At 46.1% G+C, this 27923-nt stretch overlaps 1 protein-coding gene across 2 annotated transcripts in view; it reads left to right on the top strand.

The window, feature by feature from the left end:
* Positions 1-27923, top strand: part of LOC146830288 (E3 ubiquitin-protein ligase TRIM39-like) — a 155333-nt gene that overhangs the window by 30268 nt on the left and 97142 nt on the right. For both annotated transcript variants that reach the window (XM_085604476.1, XM_085604477.1), the window contains exon 3: positions 13470-13694. In XM_085604476.1, coding sequence (XP_085460602.1) covers positions 13470-13694 — 225 coding nt within the window. The remainder of the gene's footprint in view (positions 1-13469; positions 13695-27923) is intronic.

The raw sequence follows: 27923 nt of genomic DNA, 5'->3' as shown, positions 1-27923 counted from the left end.
ACGAACCTCCTGCAAGCATGGATAAACATAGGTGCTGCTATTCAAAGTATCTCTGCAATGACCCTGCAACACAGGAGAGAGTGCAAGTGGAAGTCAATAGGAGACAGCTACAATACAGGTGGACCTTCCAAACAGGCAACCAGTTCACATGGCGGGAGAAAGACAGGCGATTAGAGACCCGGGGGCTTCTTGTTTGTCTTGAGCCCAACAAAGGGAAATGACAAAACAGCTGCAGATAAAGATATGTAGATGCCATATACTGCTGGAAAAAAAAGAACTCAGAGTGGAAATACTCTGGAATCATAGTGACAATCTGGTGTTGCGTCTTACCTGCCAGGGCCACTCACGGAGTTGGGGTAATACATGTATTTTTACTTCTGCTTGTAACAGTGAACATTCTAAACCAAGAGTTCACACTTCACACTCACACTGATGTCGTAGTTCTACAGAGTCATCTAGGAACAAAAAGAGTCCTGTACTCATATGCACACACAACACTACATCTGGGACAAGCCGACATGCCATGCCTAATGGAGTTAAAGGACAACAGTCTGAATATTGGAAGGGGGTTCATGGGGGAGGTAGGTGCAGTCTGCAGGCAGAAAGTGGACTCTTAGCAAGGGTTTCAACCATTGTACCCAGGATGGTGTGAAGTCACAGTCAAGCTGCAAAACTGTTGATATGGCAACCACCATTGCCCCTCTGTTGGGCAATGACAGGGGATGCCTCTTGAGCTCTTCACGAATCCTGCTAATGGAATACTCGGATAGTGTGCTACAGACCCTGTTGGCCATCAGTGGCTTTTTCCCTGGTTGGAGCTAGCACATTTAGGATTAGGAAGGCTATCATGGCTATTTTGAGTCTACCTGGCTATAGACAAAGCAACATGACAATTGAAATCAATATCACTTAGGGGCCGATTCTGATCCGGGTCGGAAAGCACTCCGACCGAACCGGATCCAGAGTGTTTTCCGAACGAGCCGGAGTCCTGCAGTCCAACCGAACGAGTACGATGCGGCCGTATGCTGCCGGACTCGGTTCGGTCGGACTCCGATAGAAGTCAATGGGAGCCGGTCGTACGACGCGTACATGGACTCCCATTGACTGAATGGGTACGTCGCGGACAAGTGCGCCCTCTACAGTGGGTATGCGTCGGTGCCATCCGCACCGTACATGCCTGTGTTGTGGAGACCCATGGGTATCTCCCTGTGTCCGAGTCGTACGGCTGCGGGTGACAGGGGGTCCGACTCGGACCCCCAAAGGCAACCACCCGGACAATTTGCGAGCCGGACACTCTGGCTCGCACAGTCTGTCCGACGCGTGCATCGTACTGGATCGATAGTGAATCGCATACATTGCACGCCACGGTTAGCTTACGACCGAGATGTACGGAGCGGTTCGGACCGGGAAACGACTCGTTGGTAAATTTCATGTAGCTCGCATTGTACTTGCTCGCTCGTACAGCTGTACGAGTCGGCCGGAAAACATGCGTAAGGCTCGTAGTTTTTCCGGCCAGATCGCGTTCGGTGCCCTTCCGACCCGGATCGGAATCGGCCCCTTAATGAGAAAGGCCTGAACTGTCCCAGAAAGAAAAACAGAATATGGCACCATGTGCATCAACGTGATCTATATGTGCTAATTATACAGTAAACAAGCTATTCCCGGGCTCCTGCGGCACGGGACCTTGCAACCGACAGGCATAGGCACTTGCACTTTTCATTGGGGCAGCTATGGACTATGCTCCCCACCATCCCTTGCGCCAGGAGGCGCCAGCGCCATCACCAACGCGGCGGAGGCGCTTAAAAGCTATTCACGGGCTCCCGCGGTGCGGTACGTGCCTGGGCAAAGCGTGGGTCAAGGGTGGGCCCATCCATGCCCGTCGGAGGCCAGAGGAGACTGGACTGGGCCCACCCTCTGTCATCTATGATTTGGGGCCCTACATCAGACAAGGTACTGTCACATGATCAAAACACTAATACAACCTGGGTCTGTGGCTGAGCAAAGAAATTACACAAAATGGTCTAGGTAAACCCCATTCTCAATGTGACGACTCTATAAGAGAGCACTTCCTTCAACAGGACCCATCAATCACTTAAGGTGGTTAATTGTTATTATCATCTGGGTCTGTGTACTCCAACCAGCAGGACCAGTTCATGAAGCAGTGATCTGGTCACTAGCATAGAAGGAGCAACCAAGGAGGATTGTCACCTGATCTCTCACGAGTATTGTCTCGGATGAAGTCCTACCCATAGATCAAAGGTGAGAGATCCTAAAGGTCAGCAGTAAAATCATAATGGTGAGAATTAAAAATGGCTAAGGGTGCTCAAAAGTTCTTTATTGGTAGAGGACCCCTGTCACGTTTAAAAAGCAAAATGGCAATATGGCATTAATTAATTTGACATTATGCTATTGTCCATAGCAAGTACGGTCAACATGTTTCTGCCCTCAATCGATCAAAAGTATCTGGGCTTTCGTCAGGACCTATAATACTGCTGTAGTTTCTATGTGAAAACGTGTGAATAAAGTATACAAAAAGTGGGGTGTGTAGATAAATTATTCCTACCGCACCGGTCAGGTCAGAAGCAATCAAAACCGGATACCTGTGGAAAAATTGAAAAAGAAACAACAACCCAATGTGTAAACAAGCTCAACCAGAGGTCAAACATACTAAATGACCTAAAAACCGCATTTACTAATGCTGTATGGCATTCAATACTGTTCATTTTGAATTGCACTTACCCATAACCAGTGGGTACTGCCCTCACCTCAACCTGGTCTCGACTCAGGGAAAGGGGCCCCGCTCTAAAAGGACAAAATAGTAGGAGAAAGAGAAAACAGGTTGTACCTGAAAAACCTCTCCTCTTAAAAAGCATGGTTTAAAACATGAGAAATGCACCAACATATCCCAATGAAAAGGCAGGTATGGTCAAAGAAAGTCACTATGAAAAAGAAATATTTTGATATCTTAATATTTCAAAGAAAGCTGTGCCACATGTACCAAAACATTTAAGTGTTCACTATCGTACTGGTTATATGGTGAACTGTGCCAGTAGACGTGGAACATAGAGGCAAAAACTACAAAGACTGAAAAAGCGAGTAACAGATCTCTAAAAAGTTGTTAAAGTCACGCCAAACGTACCGAATAGACTGGTATACAAAGGAGGAAGTGGTCAAGATCAATCACTATGACCTCCCTACGATAGCGTGTACACAGTAGAGATGAATAAACAAGACTAATACAAGACGACCCTGATCGCACCAAAATACGGCACCCACACAATCAAAACGTAAGGGGCTGGGAAAGGAACACTCACCTGTCCGTCGGTACCCCGGGGCGGTCTTTGAGTTAAGACCGGAGGTGCCGGCGGACGCGGCGGCGAAGTCTATTTATCCCTGCTAAGCCCAAGTCAGTGCAGGTGAGGCGGGCCGGATTAGGTGTCCGAAGAGATGCCTGTAATCGGACAACGCGCATGCGCGGCGGAGAGAGGGACGGAACACTAGCTCACTCTCTTTCGCCAGCACCGCGCGAGTGCAGGATCTAGCTGCTACTCTATACAGCACCCCTGTCACACGCACTCATTAAAGTGCAGAACTGTTGCCCCGCGATAGAGTAACAACGGACAGTTGACAGTTAAATCGATTGATCACTCACAAAGTGTGTGATAGTGTGTAGAAATCGGTGTTTATACAACCATAATCATCTTGGGTGTCTACAAACAGCACTCAGTACAGGACAGTTTGTCGTGTGTTACGAGCCCAAACAGACATACGGGGGAATCACATATCTACAGGTGTAATGGTGTCCCCTCTATAATAACTAACATCCGGTGTCTTATAATATCACCTATGTAGCATAATGGCCAAACCACATCATTAATGTGTATGTAAGCCCCAAAGGACATACAGGGGAATCGCCTATCTCAAAGTATAACGGTGTTCCATTTATAATAGCCATCTTTTCTGTATTTTATAATATCCCCTATATAGCATACTGGCCAAACCACATCAATAGTAGCCAAAGAGGAGGATGGATAAATATTATAACAACAGCCAAGGAATTTCATCATTCAGACCTTCAGTGTCCGAGTGTAGTCTGTGCACCCATCTCTGCTCTCTGAGTAGAAGGAACTTCTGGATGTCAGTGATATGAGATGGAATGTGTGGTTGTTCTAGAATCACCCACTGCAGCTCATTCTCTTTGTGACCCACCGATATAAAGTGATTAGTGAGCTTGGTAGCACTTTTCTTGCACCGGATGGTGCTCTTGTGCTCCGATATTCTCACCTTAACCTTTCGTGATGTCATGCCCACGTAGTTCTTATTGCAGGGGCATTTTATTAGGTAGATCACTCGCTCACTATTGCAGTTCGTGTGGGTCTTGAGGGACCAAGGTCTATTCGTCCCTATTTCTACCTCGGTAGTATGTCGAGTCTGGGGACATACTGAACAATTCCCGCATGGGAAGTGACCTACAACTGGTGGTAGCCCCCAAAGTGTAGTTGCTTCTTGATTTCTCAATACCCTGGGGCGTGTATGCACTAGTCGGTCTTTCAAATTGGAGCTCCTTTTAAAGGCAAAGAGGGGAGGGGGTAAAGAACTACCCTCTATTTTAAGAAACCTCCAGTTCTTCAGGATGCTCTTCTTGAGTGCATTGGAGTAGTTGCAAAAAGTGTTGACACAGGTGATTCTTTTGTTCTCTTCAATGGGACTCTGTGTCCTTTTCTCGAGCAGAGCTTCTCTATGGTTGTTCCTGGCTCTCTTCATAGATGTTTTTATGATTTTCATGGGATACTGCCTCTCCTGCAATTGTATAGACAAAAGAGAAGCATGTTCACGATATTTGGACACCTCAGAGCAATTCCGACGGATACGAAGGAATTGTCCAAATGGGAGGTTCTCCCTTAGAGCCCTGGGGTGATAGCTCTGGAAATGCAAGAGGGAGTTCCGTGCCATTGGCTTCCTGTAGAGTTCAGTGCTGAGGGTGCCATTGTTTGGTCCAATCCGTAGATCCAAAAAGGATATGCTTTCCCTTGAAAAATCACAGGTGAATTTAAGAAAACTGTTCTGATTGTTCAACCAGGTGTGGAAATCCTTGATTGTCTCGATGGACCCCCTCCAGATGACAAAAATGTCATCAATATAACGTTTCCAGGTCAAGATGTGACCTAGAAACGGATTCGTATCGGAGAGGATCTCAGTCTGTTCGATCTGGTGGACGTACAGATTCGCTAAAGATGGTGCGAAAATGCTCCCCATGGACGTCCCCGAGACTTGTAAAAAGAGATCTTCTTCAAATTTGAAAAAATTCTCTTTCATGGCTATGGTTGCACATGTCATGATAAAGTCCACTGGTGTAGGGCTCTGCAGGGAGGCACCTTCCAGGAGCATTTTGACAGTGGATAAAGTCTCATCCTGAGGAATGCATGTGTATAATGACTCGACGTCAAAACTCACCAAAATGTCTTGGGTGACATCAAATGGCATCCCATCCAGGATGCGTAGCAAATCTTTCGTATCCTCAACAAAAGAGGGCATAGTTCTCACCAAAGGTTTCAAGAAGAAATCTACAAAGGTAGAAAGGGGTTCCAGAACAGACCCTATCCCCGAAATTATGGGTCTGCCACATGATCCCCAGTTCATTGTAGTCAGCCTATATTGCGTGTATTTCTTTATTTCCTTGCTTATATTCACTCCTAAAAAGCTATAATCGATGGCTAATAGGAAGACCCATGCTGATCAAACAGTGGGGAGTGCTGCAGGGACACTGGATGCTTTTTTAACAAGACACTGGATTTAAGATAGCCTGGCTGATGATGGTTATGAACCCGAAACTGGTCCCAGGATGCTTGTTTCCGGTCCAGGTAAGAGATGGCTTGGCAGTTTGGGCTGGACTGTTCCCATGAGGCACAGGGTAAGACTGATTTGCATATGGCCATGTCTGAACTGGGGTGGTGGAGTGAGCTAAAGAATGATGATGGATTAAACCCAGATCAGTTGACTGGGGGTGAGTGTCTGATTTGCTCAAACGCTCCGTCCATTATCCCGGTTGGTATCGCTTTTTTAAAAGGGCAGAATCGGTATTGGCGCACTAGATTGCTTTAACAGAGAGACGCCTTTCTCTGGATTCTTTGACCGCCCAGAAGCACTCTTCACTTGGTACCCATATCCCACTAAGCACCTCACTAGCCTCAACCCCAACACATTAGTACTATTGCCATTTCCCGTACTTACAGCTGCACCAGTGGGTTCTAACCCCCCTGACGAGCCTATAACTAGATCTAAGCTATCAATAGTAGGACGGGGTCCAACAGGGATGCCCGATAGGAACAGTGAGCCGCCAGAGAAACGCAAAAGGGATGGTGGAATGGCAAAGCAGTCAGTAAAGCAGAAATCCCAACTGAAAGGATGCAGAGGGAAGGATAGATCCGAAAGAACTGAGTTTGGCCCAAATTTGAGGGTTTGGTCACATCATTTTGTCATCACTTTACTGGGCCTCCCTACCAATCTAAGGGGCCTCCGCATCAACACATTGGGGCTCAGCCGCACCCTCTCAATGGTAATGTGCATGGGAACCAACCTACCCAGGGGCGAGAGGGACGGTTGGAGAGCCCCAATTTAAATGAGGGGAATATAAATAGACCCCCCCATGAGTAGTCTGCCAACTTATGTCCCAAGCACAAATTGTCCACACAGTACATGCAGTACACCAACACCAACTGCACCGGAGAAACTAGACCCTCTTTCTGCAATCTGTTACTGCCAACAACGACCTAGACAATAATACCCGTCCAGCTTTATTGGAACATCGGGGGGCCCTCACCCCAGTAAATATAGCTTGATTAGGGGAGCACCCACAAAAATCTATCAGTCTTTGCATCTCCCTCGGGCTTCAGACCCTCTTGTCCTGATTTTGGCGAATGTTCCGATTCTAAGGAAAGATCAGACGGCAAATACTACCCAATTGATAAATAAATCTCTGCACTGGTTGTCCCGTCAGGTCCCTAGAGGGGTAATCGGGGCTGTTCCACTCACTAAACAAATCATCATGGCGAGAAGGGTGGAGTTGCTAGGCTCGACAAATAAATCAATGGACGGGGATTGTGTTATCCTGAACTTCAATAATCATTATAGCCCTAGAGCTCTCTTGGACCATCTGTGTAGGGACACCCCAAGGGGTACACAGATAAAAGTCTTACCCTATGTTTTTTTTCTTCTCTAGATACCCCTTGATACTGGTTAATGAATGCAGATCACTTGGGGGAGGGACAAACAAGAACCGTTGTTCCAGTCGAGGGTGGTAATAGAGAGTTAGCCCTCCATAATAGATTTGCCCCCCTCAGCGATTTGGAACAATGTGATTGACTGACACCATCACTAAATTCAGAGCTGAGAGGGTTGCCTTCTCTGCCACCTATTGATAGCCAGTTAAGTATATTAGGGCTTAGGAATGGCCCAAATACAACAAAGGTCCCTCATACGGGTGGGCAGGCTTAAAACACGGTGCTCATTGTAGGGGAGGCATATGAGGAACCAGACTAAGATCACTCTAGAACCAGAGCAACAGAAATAGGGCTAACAAGACACCCACATGGGAAAGGGTTTGATTTTGCAACCTGGTATGGGAATGGGCTGATAAGCAAGGTTGAGAATATTGACTGGGTAAACTTTATCTCCGGTCACGATAATATATGTTTACAGGAAACCTGGTGCATAAATCCTGTAACTATCGATGGCTATTCTTCCCATTTCCTTCCAGCAACTGGTTCACAATCAGGTCGAGCAAAGGGGGGCTTATATACACTTATCTCTAACAAAATGTCTGTAAGGGTTAAAAAAGCCGTATCAGTGGAACCTCACGCCCAGATTTTATGGCTGAGCAAGAAGGGAGGGAAAGATGTTAGTAAATTTCTACAAGAACATTTTTGACTTGAGTCGTATTTACGTGGTAACAGCCTTTGACCGGCAACTAGAATTTCTTTTAGCTCAAATTAGTACGAATTACATCCTCTTGTGGGCAGGAGATTTTAATATACAAGCCTGCGATATGTCCAACTTTCAGGCATGCAGCCCCATCCTTCGTGACGGGGGTGGAACTGATCACTTTTGCCATAATGAGTATGGGGAAGCCCTAAACCAGATGATATCCAAGTATGATCTCCTACTTACAGGAGGTTGCAGTCAAAACGGGGTCATATTTCCAATCTTTATAGGGAGAAATATGTACTCAGTTGTTGATCATATACTAGTGTCTACCCCAGATATTTTATGGTGTGGCAATCCCATTGTTGTTCCCTCCATTCTGAGTCACCATCATTTACTGGCCTTGTCTTTTGGGGTCCCAAGAGCGAAGTTTTCACTCTAGCTGATCATATTACCCCTTTTAGGAACAATGGAATTAGAATAAAGTGGACGGGTGTTGATCCAAGTAGAACATTAAAGCAAATAATAACACATAATCAGCGTAAAATGGCCTACTGCCTCCAGGATGAGGTTTCCCCAATCATAGTAATTAGAAATTTTAACTGTATTACAATGTTTAATAAAACACTTTTAACCAGACAGATCGATATAACACCCAAAAACAAAAAGGGTTGGTTTGACAGTACTTGCACCAAAGCTCTTCAGGTGCTAAAATATGCACTGTCCAAATCACCGTGAAACGTACTGGGGATTAAAACCCTATAACGTGAGTGTAAGATAGCTCTAGTAGCCAGGAAAAAGGTATTACAAGAGGAAGTGTGGGAATGTCTGATCATATACTCAGAAACTGGGAACAATAAACTCTTCTGGGATACAGTAAATGCCCCATTTCTAAAGCATGATGATTTACCTAGGCTTGGTTCATTTATCCCGGCTGACAAATGGGTGACACATTTTTCTAGAATTTTTAATAATAATGAGGAGACAGTGGGGAATTAGACCAGGAACCCCACGAAGAGAGGCCCTGCTCCTTAGACATCACATGTGAAGAAGTCCTCCAGGCAATCCAGGAGAGTGCTGGGGGGCGGGCACCAGGTCCCGATGGAGTCCAAGTTCATGTTTTTAAATCCGAACCAGAACTGTGGGGACCTATTCTAGCAAGAGTGTATAATTCAGCCGCAATGGGAAAAACACCACAAACATGGGGCGAGTCTATCATTGTCCCAATCTATAAAAAGGCGGATAAAACTAACCCTAAAAATGACCGCCGGATCTCCCTTTTAGATACTTCTTTAAAAGTTATGAGTCGGGTTTTACTCAAAAGGTTGGAGGAATGGGTTGAGGAGTACCACATTTTAACGCCTGTGCAGTACGGGTTTAGGAAACGCCTGGGGACAATTGAACAATACCTTAATTTGGAACTATATCTATGAGCAAGGGGTTTGCCCAAATAACCCTCCGCTTTCTGGGCAATAAATCAATTCAAAAAAAGAAAATGAGGTGGAGGAACGAATATTGCAACTTTATTGCGACAGAGTACCTTTAATTACTCCAGCGTATGGGGTCTGTGTCCCTACAAATTAAGATTAAAATGAATGTATAACAAATCACATTCAAAGGTCATTCTATGTCGCAACCGTATTTAATTTCTTATATCATATCTGGTTGGGACTATTCATTTACTTTACACATATTCAACAAAACAAGATATAAACAACATATACACACAGTCTGTGACATTTCCTAGACCCCAATTCTTTGTAAAAACCAGTGTCCATACTCACAATTCTGTTGCAGTCCACTGTGAGGTAACCCTACTGTACAAGTGAGAGAAACACAGTTCAACCTCTACATATTCCTTATATCTGTACAGAGAAAGCTATCTGCAACTTTAGTGATCAATGGGTTCCTCCTTGTCTGGTGGTCTACGCAGTTTGATCACTTGATTTAGGTCTCATCAGGACTGGGGTATAAGGAAACATAATTGTAAGCTGCGGGCTGAACAAAACAGATATTCTTTGCGCTGGCTAGTGTGTCCACTACGTAGCTCACGATCCAACTGAATCCAACAACAATGTAAAATAACATAAATAACAATTGTGACAACGTGCCCAGAACACGAAACTGCACCCTGTGGCAAGAGCAGGTTACAAGAATACCTTAAAATCTCCTTTAATATACGTGGAGAAAAACTAGGATGCAGCTTGCCTCTGGTGGGTCAGTATTTACCGTAGTTTAAGTCCCAGGTCATAAATCTAAGAAACTCGGGGTAACAGGAGCCTTTCTTCCCCGAAGCTGCAACATTCCAAGCGCGGTTGGCGGGACCGGGATAAATCACCGTCGTATTCTGTGACCTTAGAAACAGATCCTATACATCAGGAACTCTGCATGATTCAAGAGCCCTGTATCACCAAAAACCGCAGTCAATTTGGAACTACTCATCGGCAAATACAGCAGGGCAAATATATATGTTTTGCCGATTTGAGTAGTGCCTTTTGATTTAGTTGACCATAATTTACTTTGGCAAACTTTGATTGACCTGGGAGCCCCTCGGGCGATTATTAGTTTTCTTTCCCGTTTATATGAAAAATTAACTAGTGCGGTCCATTTTGGTCCTCAGGCCGAATGTACACCTACATTTAAAGTGGGACGGGGTAAACGACAAGGCTGTGTGCTAGCTCCAATTTTATTTTCCCTTTGTATTAATGAGGTTGATATTTATTTGCAAAAAATACAGGCTGATGCACGAGGGTGGCTGGTCGTCCGATACCGGTATTACGATATGCGGCCGATGCAGCACTATTGAGACGGACCCCAGTAGGCCTCCAAAGATTGATGGATGGGTTTTCGGGCTTTATAAAACAATGGAGGATGGTAATTAATAAACTGAAAACATTCACCATGATATGTGAGTCTAAAAAGAAACCCTGTTGAACCTTTTTTATAGATAGTACTCCAATACGTACAGTAAACTCATTCTCGTATCTTGGTATACTATTTTCAGGCAATGGTACATGGTCCCAACATATCGTAAATACGAGAGCAAAAATGAGCAGGGCCAATCAAGGGATTTTTAAATTTGTGGCCAAATTGGTTAACCGACCAAAGAAGGAAATGGTAACCATCTATAAAGCTTAAGGAGTAAGTGTTGCTATATATGGAGCAGGACTTTGGGTCTACACAAATAGTGTGGCCCTGCAAACAGAAGAAAATAATTTCCTAAAACGCTTGTTGTCTTTACCATCATCTGTATCGAATACTATCTTTCACCATGAGGTGGGGTTGCAATTCTTGGGGGACACCTTGATGGTATGGCCTTTGTTATTATGGGCATCAATCTGGAGACGTGAAGAGACTGTTTTTACTAAGTCTATTATTTTAGATTGTCTAAAATTGGATGATGCTCTAAGAATTCCTTGGCTTTTTTATATTAATACCACATTGGGGAGTCTGTTTAATATGTCTGTATGGTTGAATTCTGGAAAAATAATAACTATTACCAAGAAAGAGATCAAGGACTCCTTCATGTCATTAAGACAGAACCTCAGAGCTAAATCGGACCTGTTCAAACCGACTGTGGTTTTATATAAATCTTTTATGTTAGAAGAAGGGACAAATAGCTATTTGCTGCACGTGACTCATGGGCAGCACTGATTTGTTTTACAGAGGTTAAGATGTGGTATTGTACATTATTGTGTTGCCTTTCCAAAAATGAAGACATGTCCCCCAGACACAACACCTTGTCCGTGCGACAATAAGAGTAAACAAAGCATGCTGCACTTTTTATTGTTTTGTAAATTTTACTGTAATTTGAGATGTTTTTATCTAAAACCCCTGTTCGTCACCCATGGAATTAAGTCTCATAAAATTGCGATGAAATTTCTTGTAACTCTGGAGGACCCATTGACGTGCTATAATACTGCCCTGTTCATTTTGAAATCGATCTATGCAAGGAAAAGTTTTGTGCTATAAACTAGGAACAAATTAACTTAATGATGGTACTTTTTAAATTGTCCAAAACTTTTATTGTATTATATTGTGTGCACTTTTATCGCTGTTTGTTTTTAATAGCCGAATAAAGATTTCGAAACGAAACAATATCTATTATGGGCAGATTTGGTTAGGATGCCCTGACCACTACAATACTGAGACTTGGCCCACACAAGAACTGGATGAGCAGCCATCCTCCCTAAATGTACACTGCCAGAAGAGAGGGCAAAAATCCATATAGGCCAAGAAGGGAGAGTCATAAAGATAGAATTATAGTGTAGCTGAAATAACCCTCATAAACCTCTGTTCCTAGAATGTGGCACAGTAGGGGTTCCTGAAAGACATGGTCAAGATCCTGATTTAAGGTGTCATAGGTGAGATGGAGGTGGGAGGACACCCTAATGTACTGTGGATCACGCATGTGGACAGGTTAGGTAGAGCGGAAGGAAGTTCATGGCAGCGTCAAAGGGCCAATGGAGTAATATGGAAAAGCTGGGCTTGAAGACACATGGCACACGCTACAGCCCAAGGATAAGGTAATTCTTTTTCTCCTCACATCCAAAGGCCATACTCACGAACAGATTACTTTTGTGTGACACAAAGATTGCTACTTGCATTGGCAGGGGAAGAGATATCAGAACATTGGTTTGGGGGTGCAGTCACTGTGATGGTTAATGCATGAAGGGGAAATAAGCTAGTAGAGTCCATACTAATCGAAATGCTGAGGAATCCGGAGAGATAAGATAAGTCGAGTTGCACTGCAGCAAGCCATTCAAAGCTGGCTGGGCTCAGGGGTAAGGCGAGCATGATGGGAATTAATAGAGCAGAGTTTACTCTCTTGCTGCAGAGACAAACCTTTTAGGAGAGAAGAAACAAAGTGCATATGTGTTTGGCCAGGAGACTAAGAAACCAGAGTGAATCAGAGTCCTCATAGGGAAAATATGAAGTGAGGAGAGCACATTTGCATACAGGGAGGAGAAACAAATAGTTGAACAAGACTTCTTTCAGTGCTCTTGGACAATAAAGGAATACCTACAGACTAGAGCTATACTGTGAATACCACCGAACAGGGTTGAGGAGTTGGATACATGTTTGAGATTATGGAAGTTTATGATGTAGTCAGACCAATGCACTCACAGAAAACCCTGGGTCTCATTGGATGGTCCGCACACTTCTACAAGACCTTTTCAGGTCTGCTGTAGAAGTCATTAGTCAATCACTACCACATGAGTGTCAGAAGGAACTTCAGTGTTCACAAGCTGACACTGACACACACATCCCTAGAATTTCCCAGAGATAGGTCTTGTCTAACGCCACAGTCCGGCTGAGAGCACTGATTCTCTCCACCTAAGCATCCCCGTGTCTACCAACGGGGAGTGTGGGAGTGCAAGAAAGGAGGAAAGTAGCAGAAGGAGAGTTTGCAAGAGGTGGCAATTCAAAACTGAAGTAAAGCACTTTTTAAGGTTTGGTATTTGAATGAGCCTCACACTCCTTTATCCTTTACCCTAAGGATGGCCGTGCTTCACAATATCTAACAAGCTTTTCTTTGCTTCTGATAGGATGGAATGAAAGCTGGGAAGGATAACATTTTATCTACAGATGGACTGCTGCCCCAGTTCCTGGGAGAAAAAGGTCATGGTACACTGGCGGCGACCAAAAAGAAGACGAAGAAGAAGACAATGACAATGATACCAAATGTGAATATCACCAAACTCACTTCTCCCAGTGCCCTGATAACAGACATAGGGAAGAAATGCGAGGAATCAGCCTTGGAGTCCCTGAAGGTGAGACACTGCTTGGTAAACGTATGACAATACAAAAGTGCTACATTCATATGGTGTGTGAGGTGTTACATGTAAGAGGAGAGCATTCATGATCTTTTGAAGGGGTTAGGTTACCGACAGCCCGTACCAGTACACCAACATGTTCAATTTACAGTGACCACTTGTGTGCTACCAGAGGGTCCACTCCCTGCAGCGCTCCACAACATTTACAAACATGTTTGTTGTGCCCTTGCCCATACTGGGGCACCACGATAGAGTACTATGTATTTAAAGGGCTCTATGGGCCACTGCTTTCCAGGAGCAGTAAATTATAGATGAGTAGCTACTACAGCTCATTTATTATTCTTTCCTCTTTATTAAATATAAAATATATATATTTTTTGTGGGTTTCCTGGTCCCACCCATCAGGCACAGTTACCTTTAAAATGTTGGGGGCGATGGGGAGTCCCAGGGCACCTGCAGCCCTGCTAGCTTCCTTACAGGTACTATCCAAGGTGCCGTTGGGAGCCAACTATGCTCCCGCTGACGGGAACAGCTTTTCTTCCTGGTCCCGCAGCCCAGGAGTAGTTCTGTGTTTCCTTGCCTGTGAGAGCACAGGCAGGAAGAAACATTTGTGCTACAACCCTCGGAAGCCTTTCTGACCCCACTGGGTGGGAGCACTGAAGTCTTCCCTGTCAGTGTTCCCCAAAAAATAATACTGAGGTTGCCAGTGGATAGCGACACCCAGGGACGAAGAATACCCCTCACCATAAAAATTTTATTCAGATTTGGGGGATGCCACAGGCCGTTGTATGGCTAGGGAAGGAGGGCCACTCACACCGTCCCCAAAAAATATTGGCCTAAGGGAAGGCGGTCTCTTGGGCTTTCAAATAACATAAAGTAACATTAAATGTGTATTTTTAATGTGCACGTTCACCCAGAACAGTATCTTGGCATTGAATAATAGATGTTTATTGTTACCCAACTCAATGATACTCATTTTGTGGACCACAGAGGATGAAAGGCTGAGTGGACCCACCAGTATTTGAACTTGTGACCATGAGGTCAAACACAGGCCCTACAGTGGACACATTGATCAACTAAGCCACCAGATCTGGCCTGGCTTGGGGAGTGGGCTCCATACTTCTCCCCAAAAATTAACATTATGCCATTCCCCTGGCCTACGTCGGGGAAGATTTTATTTAAAAAGGATGGCACTCATTCTTTAAAATAAATGTACTGCGGTTCCATAGCAAACTTTTTTTTAAAAAGCTACCTCTATCCTGCCTCCTATATGATTTTTAAAAAGAATTTCAGGACAGGGTACTGAGTCCTTGAGTCTGAAAATGACAGCCACAACATCTTTGTTTATGTTGTGGCAGCCAATCCGATCTTGTTTTTGATATGTCATGTCTGTGAATCCTCCGTGGTGTGAAACATGCATACATACATACATACATACATTTTGAACCTTCATTTCTCAAAATCAACGGAATGGTTTTAAACAAAACACAAAAAGCACGGTTTGTGGATCACTATCAAGCTTTTTGCTTTTTGCTAGTGCAAATTTGGAGTAAATTCGTTCAGCCATTTTTGTGGTATTGCTGTTCAATTTTCCTATGGAAAAATTTATAGAGAACACATGTTTTGGGACCCCAATTATATAAGGCCCCGCATAGTAGATAGCCCCAGAACTTTCCAAGAAGGAACGGAGGTGGATGAGATTGTTTTTTTGTCATGTTTTTTGAAGACTTGTCAAACTGCGCCAAAGTTATAAGCAAACCAGAAAATTAATTTACTATTTTCCTATGTCCACCGGGTAGTATATAGGTATGTGTATATGTACATACATACATTCATATACACATACCTATATACTACCCTGTGGCTATATTTTTGTTTGCGTTACAAACCCAAATTAAACTACACAAACATTAGACCTTCTAAAGTTATGGTTATATTTTTAATTTATCATCTATGCACTACTTTCAAGTTAATATATATCATTATTATAGCTCGTATTTATAAGGTACGCACCACATTAATATTCACATAACTCATGAACCTCTGTACATAGTCTTCTTACCTTACTTGCCACACTACATTAACTACAACTCGCCCCTTCTCCTTGCACTACCTATACTCTTACATATTACAGAAGTTAGAGCATGTGAAATTATTGCATTAAGAACAACACTTATGACATCTGAAATTGTATAATATATTGTGCATGGTACAGGGGCCAGCTACAGTTAATGTAGTGTAGCGAGTGAGGTGAGAAGACTGTGTACGGAGGTGCACAAGCTATGTGAATTTTAGGTGGTGTGTAAATATGTAAAAAAATGGAAATACACTTTAGCACACTATATATATTAGATCTAGGTGCCGATTACGATCCGGTAAAAACCGGGTACGAACTGTCGGTCGGAGAGTTTTCTCCGTCCGACTCGTACCCGGTCGGAAAACTTCACAAACATGGAATTACGATTCGCACGGAAACACCATTTCCGTACGAATCGTAAAAAACACCGACCGACGAAAATATACGTACGAATGTGATCCGGGAATGCTGCGACGTGACGTCGGGACGCTGTCAGGCAGCGTTTCACGACCCAGGAAGTACGATTCGGACCGACAGCAGTCCGGACGGCGATATTTTCACGGCACCCAAAAAGTGCCGGAAAAACGAAGTACGGCGCGAAACGACCAGAGTAGGTGGCCCGGTACGCGCCGTACCCCCCCGACCCCGTACGTACGCGCCGACCCCCCCCCAGCCCCCGTATGTACGCGCCGACCCCCCCAGCCCCCGTATGTACACGCCGACCCCCCCAGCCCCCGTACGTTCGTGTCGTACCCCCCCCAGCCCCCGTACGTTCGAGTCATACCCCCCCCAGCCCCCGTACGTTCGAGTCGTACCCCCCGTGTATGTACACCCGTGTACGTTCGAGTCGTACCCCCACCCGTGTATGTACAGTGCGTACCCCCACCCGTGTATGTACACCCGTGTACGTGTCGTACCCCCCGTGAATGTACACCCGTGTACGTGTCGTACCCCCCGTGTATGTACACCCGTGTACGTTCGAGTCGTACCCCCACCCATGTATGTACACCCGTGTACGTGTCGTACCCCCGTGTATGTACACCCGTGTACGTTCGAGTCGTACCCCCACCCGTGTATGTACGGTGCGTACCCCCACCTGTGTATGTACACCCGTGTACGTGTCGTACCCCCCATGTATGTACACCCGTATGTACGTGTCGTACCCCCCGTGTATGTACACCCGTGTATGTTCGAGTCGTACTCCCACCCGTACGCGTAGCGCTGGGGGTACGCACCGTACATACACGGGTGGGGGTACGACTCGAACGTACACGGGTGTACATACACGGGGGTACGACACGTACGTACGGGTGTACATACACGGGGGGTACGACACGTACATGGGTGTACATACACGGGTGGGGGTATGCACCGTACATACACGGGTGGGGGTATGACTCGAACATACACGGGTGTACATACATGGGGGTACGACACGTACGTACGGGTGTACATACACGGGGGGGTATGACACGTACACGGGTGTACATACACGGGTGGGGGTACGCACCATACATACACGGGTGGGGGTACGACTCGAACGTACACGGGTGTACATACACGGGGGGTACGACACGTACGTAAGGGGGCTGGGGGGGGTCGGCGCGTACGTACGGGGGCCGGGGGGGGGGGTCGGCGCGTATGCGGGCACATGTCTCCATGGTTGCTATGGGAGTTCGGTGCGGATGGTGTTTTTTCCATACGGTTGTAACATCGGACGCACGGGATGGATCGTAATTCCGCGGTCGGACTTCACTTTTCACATTTGTACGGTAAATCGTCTGAGGACGTGTCGGACACATTTTCCGACCCGAGGACGTGTGGGGAATGATTCCCAATGCGATTCGTATGGACTTTTTCCCATGCGAATCGTACTTGGCAGTTTGTACGGCACTTGTACGATTCGTACGGTAAAAAGACCGGATACGAGTCGTACGGGGAATTTTTTTACCGGATCGTAATCGGCACCCTAGTGTATTTCCAATTTTGCATGAATTTATTTTTTGGTACCAAATATAAAAGAAAAATATATACATGCATGTATTGAAGGGGTAATAGGTGAGGGAGAAAATACCAAGCTTATACTTACCAATACTGAAAGGCATAACGCAGAACGCAGGGAAACTCAAACTGAAGACAACATGGCTGCCTTTAACTTTTGAAACCCGGTCATTAGCCAGTCAGCTAATGACTTGCAATCGCTATATACCTTGGGAGTACTACAGTACTACCGGGACCACAGATATATTTAAATAAAAAATGCTTAAAACATATAACATGCTTACCCTACTTACCTGCAGTACCCTAAAGAATCATCTGCGCACCATAGTTTATGATCCTTCCAAATTTCATCTGAATGATGGTTTTAGCTCTACAGAAAGTACAAAAGTCTTTGTAAAATACTTTGGATTTTATGCCCATTTGGGACCCCCCTTTTTTCTTTGCATCCCTTGAATAAACGCTGCAAAACTTTCAGGACTACAAGAATGAAACCGGGGCGTAGGTTTTATGGACATTTGTCCAACAGGTGCAACTACCTCTCAGAGAGCGTGGTAGTACCAAGGTACAATAAACCATTTTTTATGGTTAACATTTTTCTTTATTAATTTCTATACATTTTTATAGCAGCGTACACTTTTTTGTACATATAGAAATATGTTAAAAATTGAAAAAGTATGGGGAGGGCACACCTGTATTTATATGTCCTCATATTGTGTACAAACTTACTGTGCGTTGCAGCATATGGGTTACTAACTGAATACGGTCATGTCTGTGAACTGCTCTACTCGATGTATATTAAATTATCAATAAAATGATTTTTTTTAAAAAAAGTTTTTGGAAAAAGTGTACTCCCGATTAAAAAAAAATATAGATATGAACTTATAAATATTATTCCCTACCTATTACTACTTTACCAAAGTGGTAATAGCTATGGCAAAAATACCACACCCAATACTTACCTACATTGAATGGCGTAACGCAAAACACAGGAAAACTCTAACAGAAAACAACATGGCTGTCTTTAATTTTTGTGAAGACATAATTTTCCAATCAGCTAAAGACTTGTCCTAACTATATACCTCGTGAGTACCATGGTACTACCGCAGACACAGGTATAGCTAAATGAAAAACACTAATACAAATACAATTCGTACCCTAATTACCTGAAGTGTACAAAAGATTATGTAAAATGCATTGGATTTTGCATCTTTTTTGGGATCCCCCTTTTATTCTTTGCACCCCCTTACTGAAACGCTGCAAAACCTTCAGGACTCCAATAATGAAACGGGGGCAGTGGGTCTGCAAAGTTTTGCGAACATTCGTCAAACGGATGCAAAGTTATTCAGGGACAAAAAATGTAAAAAGTCTGTGTCGGCTGTCACACAAACTATAACTACAGAGTGGCTACCACCACTCTGGATTATTACCTAATGGTGGTTGCCAGTAGGTAGTTAGAGTTAGGACTTAGTTTCCATAGGAAAAACATTTTTTTGGTTTGCTTATAACTTTTGCTGCATTTGATGAATGTTCACAAAATTTTGCCAGAAAAGTTCCCACCTGTGTTTTGTTGTGCATGAAAAGTTTTGGAGTGATTTAGTAAAGGAGTAAAAAAAAAAGTGTCTTTCCAATGTTAATTCCCACAGAGAATTTACACACAACTACAGCCCAGACAGCAGTACGGAATTACACCAAATTTGGAAGAAAGCTAGATCTTGGTCCTGAAAGATTTCCCTTTGTGATTTAGTGCAAATCCGCTCAGTAGTTTTTGAGATATTAAAGCAAAAAGAAATTATATATAGAGGGACGTGGAGGTCAGCTGAGCGGACCGATCTCAACCAGGAAGTGTTGGCAGCAGTCTTGTGACTTGGACTCAGCCAAGTCACAAGAAAAAAGGCAAAAAACCCATAAGGGGGCAGGATAGGACCCAGCGATGGCTGCCACAGGTAAGCACGGTAGGGCGGTGGGGTGGGGCGGGCGGAGTGGGAGGTGGGGAAAGTCGGCAGATGATGGAATAGGTAAATGTTCTGTCATCTGTCAACTTCCCCCCCACACTCCACCCCACTCCACCGCACTTACCTTCATCGGCCGCGACTGCTCTGACCCCAAAGCCTTTTAGGTGGTTTTACACAGGGACTCCACTGGGGGCCAAAATGTTTTTTTGTTTTTATTGTGACACGAAATCGTGGTGGATCCGTGAATTCGAGACCATTTTTTTAAAAAAAGTACAGCATGTATATATGCATATACCAATTATATATATATTATCTACTGGCGGTCGCCAGTAGATAGTTATAGTTAGGACCTATTTTCCATAGGAAATCTGCAACATTCTATTTACAATAACTTTGGCGCTGGTTGACGAATCTTCGCAAAATTTTCAAAACTCGTGGGGCGCTCCGGTCCGCTCCTATCCTGAATGTTTCGGGGAGATTCGTCAAGTGGGGGCCGAGAAAAAAGGGGGTCCCAAAACGTGTTTTCCCCATGCAATTTTCCATAGGAAACTTTAGCCGCGGCTACAGCCCGAACTGCTGAACGGAATTACACCAAATTTGGCAAAGAGGAAGCCCTTGGTTCAGAACGATGCCTTTTTGTTAAATGGTGTAAATCCGTTCAGTAGTTTCTGAGAAAATCAAAAGTAAAATTGCATATATATCTATGGCCGTGCAGGATCTGCGCACCCTGTGCGCACCCTCCCGATCACGAGCTGTATGCTAATTGGCTGACAACACTCCAAATCAGGAAGTGTTGGCAGCCATCTGAAATGGGCAAAACGCAAAAAAGGGGCAGGGTAGAAACACCCTGACCCCCTAGGCTTGCTTAGGGGGTCCCATAAAGAGCCCCAGGGCCCAAAATCTTTTTTTTTTTTTAAATCGTCAAAAATCCTGCCGATAATATTTGTTGCTAATTAGCCCCCAGGGGGGCCAAGTCCCGTTTTATGTAATGGGGGGCCCAGAGGGGCCCCCCAGCCCTGGGGACCGCCACCCCCTGGGGCTTTATAAAAAAATGTGCAAGGGGGCTCACAACCCCCCAGCCCCAGGGACTGCCACCCCCCCGGGGCTTTGAAAATAAATGTGTGGGGGGCTCAAAGCCCCAGGGACCGCCACCCCCGGGGCTTTATAGAAAAATATGCGAGGGGCTCACAGCCCCCGCAGGGGACCGCCACCCCCCCGGGACTCTACATATTCAAAATAGGGGGGTCTGTGACGGACCCCCAGCCCCGGGGACCACCACCTCCTTTGGTAATGGTGGGAGGGGGGCCGCGCGGCCGCACGGCCCCCCTCCTGGAGATCTTGATGGGCCTGGGGACTGCCACCCACCAGGGCCGGCTCCTGTAGTGTCCCAGGGTGCCCACCCCCAGGACACTGTAGTTTGCTAAGGCAGGGCGGGAGCCTCGCGGCTCCCACCCTGCCATAGCAAACTTGGTTTGGATTTTGAAAGAGAGAGCAGGGAAACATGCTCTCTCTTTCAAAATGCAAACCAAATTGCTTTTCCACACGGGGAGCTGCATCTTAGCAGCTCCCCGCGTGGAAAAGCAATGCCGACTCCCGCAGGACGCGGGGAGCCGGCGGGACTGTGGGGGGATTGGGCCCCCCCCAACAGTTCCCCAAAGGAGAGGGCCAGCCCCGGGGGATGGGGTTCCTGGGGCTATTAGTGGCCCGGAAGGGGTGCAAAGCGGCCCCCTCCTCAAATTTAAAAAAAACAAAAAAAACAAAGGCCGGCTCCGGGGGATGGGGTCCCCGGGGCCATAAATAGCCTAAGGAGGGGGGCAAGGCAGCCCCCCTCCAAAAAGATTTTTTTTTTAAATGGCCATGTCCTGGGGGAATTTTTGGAAAGAAAAAATACATTTGGGGGCAGGCCCTGGGGGATGGGGTCCCGAGGGCCTAGAATATTAGGAAAAGAAGGGGGGCCACACAGCCCCCCTTCTTAAAAAATAAAAAAATAAAAGACCGGCATCACGCCGGAGGCCACGCCCCCTACTTTCAGCACTCAGCAAACGCATCCAATGGCATATTTGCAGATGGGGAACAAATTCCCCTTGAATACTGGGGGTCCCTGGGGGCCCCTGGGGGCCAACTAGCTCACCAGGAACCTCCAGTATGCGCCAGGGGGCTGCGTTGCAGAGAGGTGTTGTGAGGCCATGCCCCTTTTTACACCTCTCTGCAACGCAGCTCTGTGGCGCTTAATGGAGGTAGCTGGTGGGCTAGTTGCACCCCAGGGACCCTCAGGATTCAAGGGGACTTAATACCCCAACCTAAAATGCGCCACAGGGCGCATTTGCACAGTGGTGAAAGGAGGGGGTGGGGCTTGAGGGGACATGTGTGCAAACACGCCCTGTGGTGCATTTTAAGTTGGGGAATTAATTCCTCTTCAATACTGAAGTCCCCTGGGGGCCAACTACAATACAGGAAAGAAACTTGCACTCTCAAGGACCGTTGCTGTGAAAAGTTTAATCAAAAGGCTGACGTGTTTCAACCAACACGGTCTTGAATGGAATTGAATTGAATTGAAAAGGCATTTATAGAGCGCATGGCTAACCTAGAGCATCCCAGCGCTATAGCAGCTCCTTGAGCAAGTAAAAGATTTACGGGAACAAGAAAGTCTTTAAATGTTTACGAAACAGGAGATAATTTGATTCAGACCAAATCGTCAATGGTAAGCTATTCCAAAGCTTCGCAGCATTGTAACCAAAGCAGCGTCCTCCACTACGCATCCTTTTTATAGTGGGGACTAAGACAAGGTGCTTGTTTTCTGATCTCAGCGATCTGGACGGACAGTAAGGCTGGATAAGAGATCTAACAACAGGGGGGCCTTTGTTGGAGAGGGCCTTATGAGCAATACATAGTGCTTTAAAATGAATCCTTTGGGGAACCGGCAGCCAGTGAAGTAATGCAAGAGAAGGTTTGGCAGCCATACGCCTAGCAGAACTGGTAAGTAATCGTGCTGCACAATTCTGGATGACCTGGAGCCTATTAATGGCAGCTAGAGGGGCGCCCAGATAAAGGACATTTGCATAGTCCAGGTGCAAAAGAATAAGTGCCTGGACTACAGTTCTTCTAACAGTGAGTGGGAGTAGATAAAGAATCTTCCTCAGCATTCTGAGCAATCCATAGCAGCCAGCGGCCACCTTCCTCGCCTGCTTCTTAAAATTCAGATTATGGTCTATCCAAACTCCCAGACTCTTGATTTCTGTTTTTCGTGTCGGAGGGGGACCGAGACAGTTAGGCCAGAAGGGAGCTATGGTGGATGGAGGGCAATTTCCCAGAAACAAGAGTTCCATCTTGTCCCCGTTAAGTTTTAAGTAAGAGTCGTCCATCCACCTTGACACTTCTTGCAAACACAACGCAAGATTAGAAGCAGACTTATCTTCTTGACTAAATGATACTACTAACTGGGTATCGTCTGCATATGTAACAATCTGGATGCCATGAGGGATTACAAGTTTTGCCAGGGGACTCATATACAGTTTGTAATGTAATGTGTCAACCTTTTGACCTGGTGGTATGGTCCACCAGGGACCCCGCCGGGGCCAAAAAGCATTACAAAAAAACAAGATTAATCAATTAATAAAATAAACAAGTGCAGTCTCCCACATTAAACTTCATTATTTTGGGGAGGGGTGCATGTGGCCCCCCTCCCCATGGCCTATGTTGGGCCAAGGGACTGCCATCTCCCCGGGGCAAGCCAAATGTAAATCAGGGGTCCGGGCCATATTCGGCATCCTGTCAGCATTGATTTGTTTCACAGAAGAAAACCAGCCGCGGCCCATGCAGATAAGAGCAGTGGGGCCGATTTTGACAGATGTTGATGAGGGAAAATTAATTATTTATTACATTTTCCCTCATCATCATCCATCGAAATACCCCCCACCCGGCCCTACTGCACTTACCTGCACGGGCCGCACTCACCAACCTAGTTGGTGGCATGCTTTATCATCTGGGTCCCACCTAGGGGGTAGATGCGAAAGAGAAAAAAATTATCTCACACATCCAAACTCTGCATCCACCTCAACGATCGATGTTGATTTAAACTGTGATGTATGTCTCTTTTTGTTTTTCTTACAGATATACTGCTTCGGGTGTAAATCTTACATTATGAATCCACCCCACTTATGCACACCTTAGGGTGTGTGCGTACATTTCATTTGTTTAGGGTAATTTCCGGATGTGCGAGGTAATTTTTTTCTCTTTCACACCCACCCTTGTTTTTAATCCTACCCCAGGAACATTTATTTAGGGCCCGATAACGATGCCGGACGGAAGGCCATCCGTGCTGGTGGCGGAGGCTGAAAACGTTAATTTCCCCGCTCCAGGCGCTGTCATTGCGACCACCAAATTACAATGGTCCCACAGAGGCCATTCACTGTCAGGCGTGGTCTTTCAGGCTCCGCACATTTTTTGCGTATGCAAGGCTGGCAGACGGAGCCAATAGAGCAGGACCGGCGTGCGGAAACACATTCCGTCTGCCAACCAGATTACGATGTTGCAAACAAGCCTTCCCACTGCCTCTTTAAAACCACCACATTGTGGATGGTGGAAAACAACAACGGAGAGGAAGAGCTGATACAGTACCCATCTAAACCCCAGGAGTTGCAATGGTACCTGCGAGACAGGCTCTTTGCTGTACTACCTGCTGCACCTCCGGCAGACAAGACGCCGCCACGCTCAACAGCATAGGTACATACCACACATCTCCACGCATGCAACCCCTGAACAACTACAACTCCCAGCAAGCGTGTGGCACCATGATGAATGTGGCAACCTGCCAAATGCAAAGTGCAAGGCCCACCCAATCCTCACGAGTGACCCTCGGTGCCCCTGAAGGCAATTGGGGCCAATGACGAGCCCTGCAGTTGCCGAGCACGCACACCGCAGCTTCAAAATCTGTACGCCGCCGAAGGATCCCATTTGCTTATGGCTCATTTGCGTAGTGTATGTCACCCTGCGGCTGCATAGAAGCTGCGACCGCAATCCTGCAACATTCAATTGGGGCTAATGCGTGTCATCGCTGTGGATGCCAGCTACCGTGCATGCAAACACATCCTGCATTTGCAATGTCACCATGCGAATTTCATCACACATCACAACTCATTCACCTAAAGTGAGTGGTGCACCCCATGTGTAATGTTGTGGGCCATGAGGCCCCAATGCATATCAAGTCACCACACACACAGACACTGTACTTGCATGGGAGAACTGGCCCAGGGCACGTGCGTCCGGCCCCATTTGGTGGCAGGGTCACAGGTACAGTGACGCTAGTGCTGAGTGGCTGAGGGGTAGGGTTAAGCCAGCCCTCTGGGAGTGGCTGGTACATCAGGACAACTAGAACAGTGGCCAGCTGCTCACTACACTGTGAAGGTATGAGAGAGTGGGACCTATGAGTCAAGTCATCACACACATGGTATGTCCAAGAAAGTAGAGAGAAATTACCAACATTGTCATGCTTCATGGCCAGCATGGACTTTAATGGGTGAAGGAATCCAAAAGGACAAAGGTCTCGCACACTGTACCAATGTTGTGCAAGGAAACATCAAAATTGTGAACATCACCTGTACATCCCTTGACATCTGACAGGCATGCCTTGGCCAGGGCTCATCTTGTGAAGGGCCAGTGATGTAGGCAGACAATCAGAGGTGTAAATTGTCTGCAAACCAGACATACTCGTAATCCCTGGCACTTCCAACAAACATACTGGTGTGGCTTGCAGTCTGCCCAGCTGCCATTGCCCGTAAATGTCCTCACACACGTTATAGGAGTGCACTTGTTGAACAAACAAATATAGCTCTGACCCACATCATCGGACATTGACAGCAATATGGGCATGTATACACAATCAATGTGCATTTGTGCCTCATTCAGGTGAACATTGCAATGTCTATGACGCTAAATCCTCACACACTCATGCAGGACTGACCCCATGAGGTCCACATGTGTCTGTTCCCTGTGCTCTACATACATGTTGCGTTGTCCAGATGACACTCACTGCCCTCATTCTGCAATGTTGCTGTGAGTAGGGGGACTAAGGTTTGCGGCCGTGCAGAGACCGCAGCTACATGCAACTCAGCACTGAAAGTGGGAAACACAAGTGCTGTGTAAGTAGCAGTACAGATGTAACACGCCTATCATAGGACAGTGACCTAGGAACTGTCATCAAAGAGCTGCATGATAACCTGAATTAATAGTCAGAACGTAGCTGTATTGCTGGGTTGTAACATAGTCATAACTTCCCCAGTCATTCATCATTCGAATGTTGCCATAAAGAGTTTATCAACAATGCCAACCCCTAACCACTGGGCTGTGCATTAACTCCTGAGTTAGTGCTTCTCCAGACCAAACACCCTTAAAATATCCTGCCCACCAGTATGGATGACATGTGATTCCCATTCCTTATAATCCTCATTGGCTTTGGTGACATTCCCTGTAGGATGATTTCCCTACATACTAGCAAGATTGATTGTCTCTGTACACTGGGTGCATGATGTAAAGTACTGTCACATCCAACACTGATTTAACTAGTGCAATACAACAAATGAACGCATAAACTGGTTTGATACGCTGGGCATAATCGGGAATATATGTCCTCCCAAAATTCAGAAAACCAAGCAAAGACTGAAGTTTTTTCAGTGTAGAAGGGGTTGCAATTGTGCATATTTCTCAAGGAAGTGGGGGACTAACCCCTTACATTTATTGTTGAGCTCATAGCCCAAAAATAGTACCATCAAATGTGCGTTGTGCAATTTTGCAAAATTGAACTTGTATCCATAGTCGGCAAATGATAAAATAATCCTGTCAACTCAGACGAGATGCTGCATAAGCTTGTCGTCCGTCAGATAAATGTCATCAATGTACGAGAACGCATCTGGATCTATGTCATGTAGCAAAGACACAACAATTGCCGCAAACGTCCCGGGGCTATTCTTATACCCCATAGGCAAGCGCGTACATTTTTTCTGATTTTCGACAGCGGTAAATGCTGTCAAGTCACGGCTCTCAAGAGCGAGATTATGACTGTAGAAACCATTAGAAATATCCAGTGTAGTTTTGTACATTTTATGAACAAGATTGTTCACCAGCGCAGAGCTGTGTGTATTTTGCACTGCAAAAGTGCGGCAATGACTATTCCAATTTCAGTAATCCAATACAATGCGATATGAACCGTCAGCTTTTGATACCGTAAATAGAGGATTATTCATCGGTGATGTACATGATTCAAGCACACCTTGATACTATAACTGTGTTAGAATGTCACAAATGTGAGCCTTAGCTGCACGTCAGATTGTGGCTGCGGCATAGATCGTAAAGGTATCTCATGAGCCGGTGAATCGATATCCCAACCCACTTGATTACGGTACACCGCCGGGGCAAGGGCCAAAGCCCACTCATTTACGAAAGCCTTTGGATGCTCTTCGGGGATTGTTAGATGGCGACCTCAGAGGAGCCCGGAAAGGTGTCCTGACTACCCTGAGACCCACCCTCGAAGTATCGTAGCCGGGCACTGGCGGGAGATTCCTCAGGGGGGGGGGAATCTCGTATCTAGGATCGTACCCCTGGCACCACACAACACAGAGACACCACACCGTGCGTTCTCAGGAATCAATCTTTATCAATCAGATTAGCACTGCAAATATGTACAAGGAGAGCGTGGGCTCAATGAGTCTCGGCAGGGATAGGGGGTAGCGGGACAGTCTCTGGCAAAGGTTCGAGGCAGGGACGTACCCGGCGCACAGCTCACAATCCTCGAGCTGGGGGGTACGCTTGTTGTAGTTGGGGTCCGGCGGGACCGTGAGCGTCCGTGGGAGCCGCGAGTCACTCAGCAGGGCTCAGGTACAAGTTCGGAGGTCTTACGATCTTCAGGGAGCCGCGAGTCACTCAGCAGGGCTCAGGTGCAAGTTCGGAGGTCTTACGATCTTCAGGGAGCCACGAGTCACTCAGCAAGGCTCAGGTACAAGTTCGGAGGTCTTACGTTCTTTAGGGAGCCGCGAGTCACTCAGCAGGGCTCAGGTACAAGTTCCAGGAGCCGCGACCACGTCAACAGGGCTCTCGTTGTTCCAGCGTCGAATCTGCCGGACAGCCCCAGAGCACCCCTTGTTATAGGTCGACCCCTCTTTGATGTCCGGAGTCTGTGCAGGCAGGGGTCTCACCTGGGGGTCG

Source organism: Triturus cristatus, chromosome 5_1 (genome assembly GCF_964204655.1).
Source record: "Triturus cristatus chromosome 5_1, aTriCri1.1, whole genome shotgun sequence".
Classification (NCBI taxonomy): domain Eukaryota; kingdom Metazoa; phylum Chordata; class Amphibia; order Caudata; family Salamandridae; genus Triturus; species Triturus cristatus.
This window is presented reverse-complemented; position numbering and strand designations above follow the sequence as displayed.